Genomic DNA, 3,722 nt, shown 5'->3' with positions numbered 1-3,722 from the left:
TACAGCCCTTTCGTTGAACACGACGTTGACGAGGCGAAAATGGAAAAGCTGGGCATTAAGCGCCGACTCGAAGCAGTCAGCACCATCCCCCGTTGATAGAATATTCCTTTTACATATCCGTAGAGTCATGCCCCAACTCTTGCGCATACAGTAGTAGAGCTTACTTTACTTGCTTTGTTCTTCTCTTCTGTCGTTCAGCTGTTTTTTTCTCCGCCTTTCTTCTGTGGCAGGTTGGCTTCGATTTCGCTGCATATCGCGCCCACGTAGAGGGCACAGACGAAGCTGCAAAGGATCCCTCGCTGCACCTGGGTGCTATTGGCCGGCGTCTGGATGCTGAGCTCGAGAAAGTGTTGGGTTCAGAGAAGATGGACGAGCTGAAGAAAACGGCAGACTCTATCAAGTCCGAGGAGCTGCTCAAGGCTGCCCCCAACGATCCAACCCTTCAACAAGCCATTGAAGACTGCAAGAAACCCTGCACGCAGAAAGCTGTCGAAGACCACACTTGTGCCAAGCTGGACGTTTGCTGCACTACTTACGGCAACAGCAAATGCATTCGCCTCCCCGGCCAGCCCACGCTTGCTGATCAACAGATTAAAGTGAGCTTTTAATGACGGTTTTGTACATGATGGATTACGGGATCCATTCGCGTGTAAGTAGAAAACGTGTTATGGTGCAAATAGCTGAGTATCCGTATTATAANATTACGGGATCCATTCGCGTGTAAGTAGAAAACGTGTTATGGTGCAAATAGCTGAGTATCCGTATTATAAACTAATTTTGGAGGATGTGAATGACAGTAATAAAATAGCAGGTTTTGCTTGGGTTGCCTGGAAAAGATGGTTGATCCAGAATGACAGCTGGTAGGGAAGATCCATCACTACTCCACTGATTGCACCGCTCGTTTTGGTTTATGCGTCTAAGCTTCTGAATCATGCAGGTGCGTAGCGATGCGCTGCTCGTGTTGAAGAAGTTTTGTTTGCTCTATTTATTTATTCAGGACCCATATTCAAACGCAGATGCTGCAGACAGCGGAGGTGCTGTCAAGAAGGAGGAGTTCCTTGCTCCATTCTTTGGGCTGCACACCATAGCAGCCGAGAAGTCTGCGAGCCAGCAATGGGCCGCGACATACCCCCCAAGGCTTCCCAGTATGTTTTCCACTTTGTTCAGATAGCAACAATGATTGCTCCAACATAGCCTTGGAGAGTGGGACCTCCCTACCGGCTGTATACTGAGGTGCTGTGCTGGTTGGCGGTGCTCAGTTGTTGTGGCGTCTTCAGTAATCACTTGAGAAAAAGGATGTTGGGTGTCTGTACATCTGCCATCTTTACTCACGCTTTCTGTGCATCGGCATGCAGGCTCTCAAAACCCGAAGGCCCTGGCGAAGTTTGCTTTGTCATACATGACAAGCATCGGCCATACCTACGGCAGCGCACCCATGGGCAAGGTGGTGGACGACAAGTTCCGGGTTATGGGTCTCAACGGGCTTTCTATTGTTGATGCCTCTGTGCTTCCTCAGCTGACCAGAATGAACCCAGTCTACACCATCATGTCCCTCGGGAGGTATGCTTAGACGCTGCTGTGTGCAAACGCCTGTAGTGCAAGCAAGCGGGGTTTCTTGACGCCAGCAAAGCAACTATATATGCAACCTGTTTGCTTTATCGTTGTGCAGGTACGCCGGTGAGACTATGCTACAGGAGCACGCGTGAGAGCTACCCCGCTGATGGGGAGTTGCACCTTACAACTTGAAAACCAAACGTGGATGACGAGAAATAGCGTTATTTTCCCCCCTGCACTGGCAGGCAGCCAGAAAGCAAGCAGAAATAGGGGCGTTTTTGCCATCGCCTTGCTCCAGATTACTAGAAGAAATGAGATGGTGTTTCTCTGCTATCTTCTCTGAGGGTTACACTTCACTTGCACCGATATTGGTGGAGATTGCCTGACAGTAACTGCTCCCACCTATTATGCATTGTATCCTATTTTTGAAAACAGCTGCTCAGCCGCGTTGTGGCTGGAAAAATGAATATACACTACATNGCATTGTATCCTATTTTTGAAAACAGCTGCTCAGCCGCGTTGTGGCTGGAAAAATGAATATACACTACATTTCACATTGAGTACCGATTGGTACCTCTCTGCCCCTGGGTTCCCCCCAGAAAACTCGCAATTGGGCCAAGGAGCTGTTTATTTTCGTCTTCCTAGAATGGTGTTAATTGCTCTGTTCGTTCTTTTGTTTAGATTTTCGCTGTTCTGCGACAACTATTCATAAACCTAAACAGAGAGAGTATCTGTTATGGAAAGAAGCAGAGACAAAGCCTGTTGAAGTCGTTTGCACTTTTAGTGTTTCGTGAAGAGTTTGGCAGTGCCAGGGAAAACCACTGTTCTGGTTCAACGTTGATACGCAGAAATGAATACGATGCTGTCAAATACTGCTTCGCCAACACAAGAACAGAACTGCGTTTTCTTCAGACGCCATTCCTAAAATTTAGTTGGGGAGAATAGCAGTATTAATGCACAACTGACGAGGCACAAAGCTGACTGTTTGCTGCTTGCTCTCTTCTACCTGCTCTTTCGGCTTGCGTCCCGGCTACACACTTCTTCCCGTAGAAATAAGGGTTTTGCTCCCCCAAGAGACGAAAGAAAACTGATGGTTGAGTGAAAGAAGGGCTCCCTCTGGATAGTGTTAGTGCAACTGCAGCGGCAGAACCGCCTAAATAACCATCTCCTTGAGCTTGAGCAATGGCTATCCTCTACTCTACGAGTGTATTCACGAAGCGTTCGCTTCAAATGCACTATACGAGGGTTATTAATATCATTAGAAGAATGCTAGCTTTCATTTCTGCTGAAAGCTCTCCTTTCCGCTACTTTGCAAGTAATGCCTACGCCGGAACACTTGACTCCGTACAACAATAATTTATGTGTTTATTGAAGTTTATTACTTCCAATTGCGTCTANCAGCTATTACTTTGAACAGCTTGCAACAGCAATTCTCTGCATTTCTACCAGCTTCAACGCCGGGCACACTGGCACACAGGGAAAGCTGCAACGTCTCTGCCGTCTAGCGATTCCTTGAGTGAATGGAGATTCCAACTGTGAAAATATAGAGAAAATGAATTTCGGGAAAAGCTCACAACAGCAGTAGATGAACCCTGTCTACACGGAGTTGCACGCGGTCCGGTGGAGGCGGTCCGCTGGTGGCGTGGGGTCAACTGTTGAGTATGCAATGACTTCTGTTTTCTCCTTGTTTGCAAGTTGACGCGTATCGATGTTTGTTGAATAAATTCAACAGAATCTATTTCCTTGAACCCTGGGAAACCTGAAATAACCCGGGCGCTCAGGCCCCGGCAGTAGGGCCGCTGGGCCCCCCGAAGCAGGCCCACCCAAGAGAGGAGGGTCTGGGGCTTCGTCGACCTCTTTTAGCTGTGTCTTTTGTTTTTAGGTATTTTGAATTACTTCAGAGAGGCGTTCAGAGGGCCTGGAGAACAGCACTTTTGCAACGATGTGCCCTTTCCGCCGGCGGTGGCCGCAGCAGCAAACAGACAACTAACGTCAGAGCACACATATACATTTTGAAGGAGGCGATGTGCATTGACCCGAACTCGATTTTTATTTAATATAATTATCAATCCTTGTTTCTTCCGCGCATCCTGGGGCTCATAGCCACGCAGGTTCACGTCTGCTGCCAGTGTCGCGGGTCAAGCGGTTCACCAACGAAAGCAGTGTCA

General features: G+C 48.1%; 1 protein-coding gene across 1 annotated transcript; it reads left to right on the top strand.

Moving 5' to 3' along the window:
* Positions 1-39: 39 nt before the first annotated feature.
* On the top strand, positions 40-1,706 carry EMH_0037170 (uncharacterized protein; the record flags this gene model as incomplete). Its single annotated transcript, XM_013495156.1, has 5 exons — positions 40-75; positions 231-596; positions 998-1,145; positions 1,356-1,560; positions 1,670-1,706. The coding sequence occupies 5 exons, from the start codon at positions 40-42 to the stop codon at positions 1,704-1,706; spliced, it is 792 nt and encodes a 263-aa protein (XP_013350610.1).
* Between the last annotated feature and the right edge of the window lie 2,016 nt (positions 1,707-3,722).

The sequence above is a fragment of the Eimeria mitis genome, genomic scaffold (genome assembly GCF_000499745.2).
Source record: "Eimeria mitis Houghton genomic scaffold, Emh_scaff1446, whole genome shotgun sequence".
NCBI classification, from domain to species: Eukaryota; Apicomplexa; class Conoidasida; order Eucoccidiorida; family Eimeriidae; genus Eimeria; species Eimeria mitis.
This window is presented reverse-complemented; position numbering and strand designations above follow the sequence as displayed.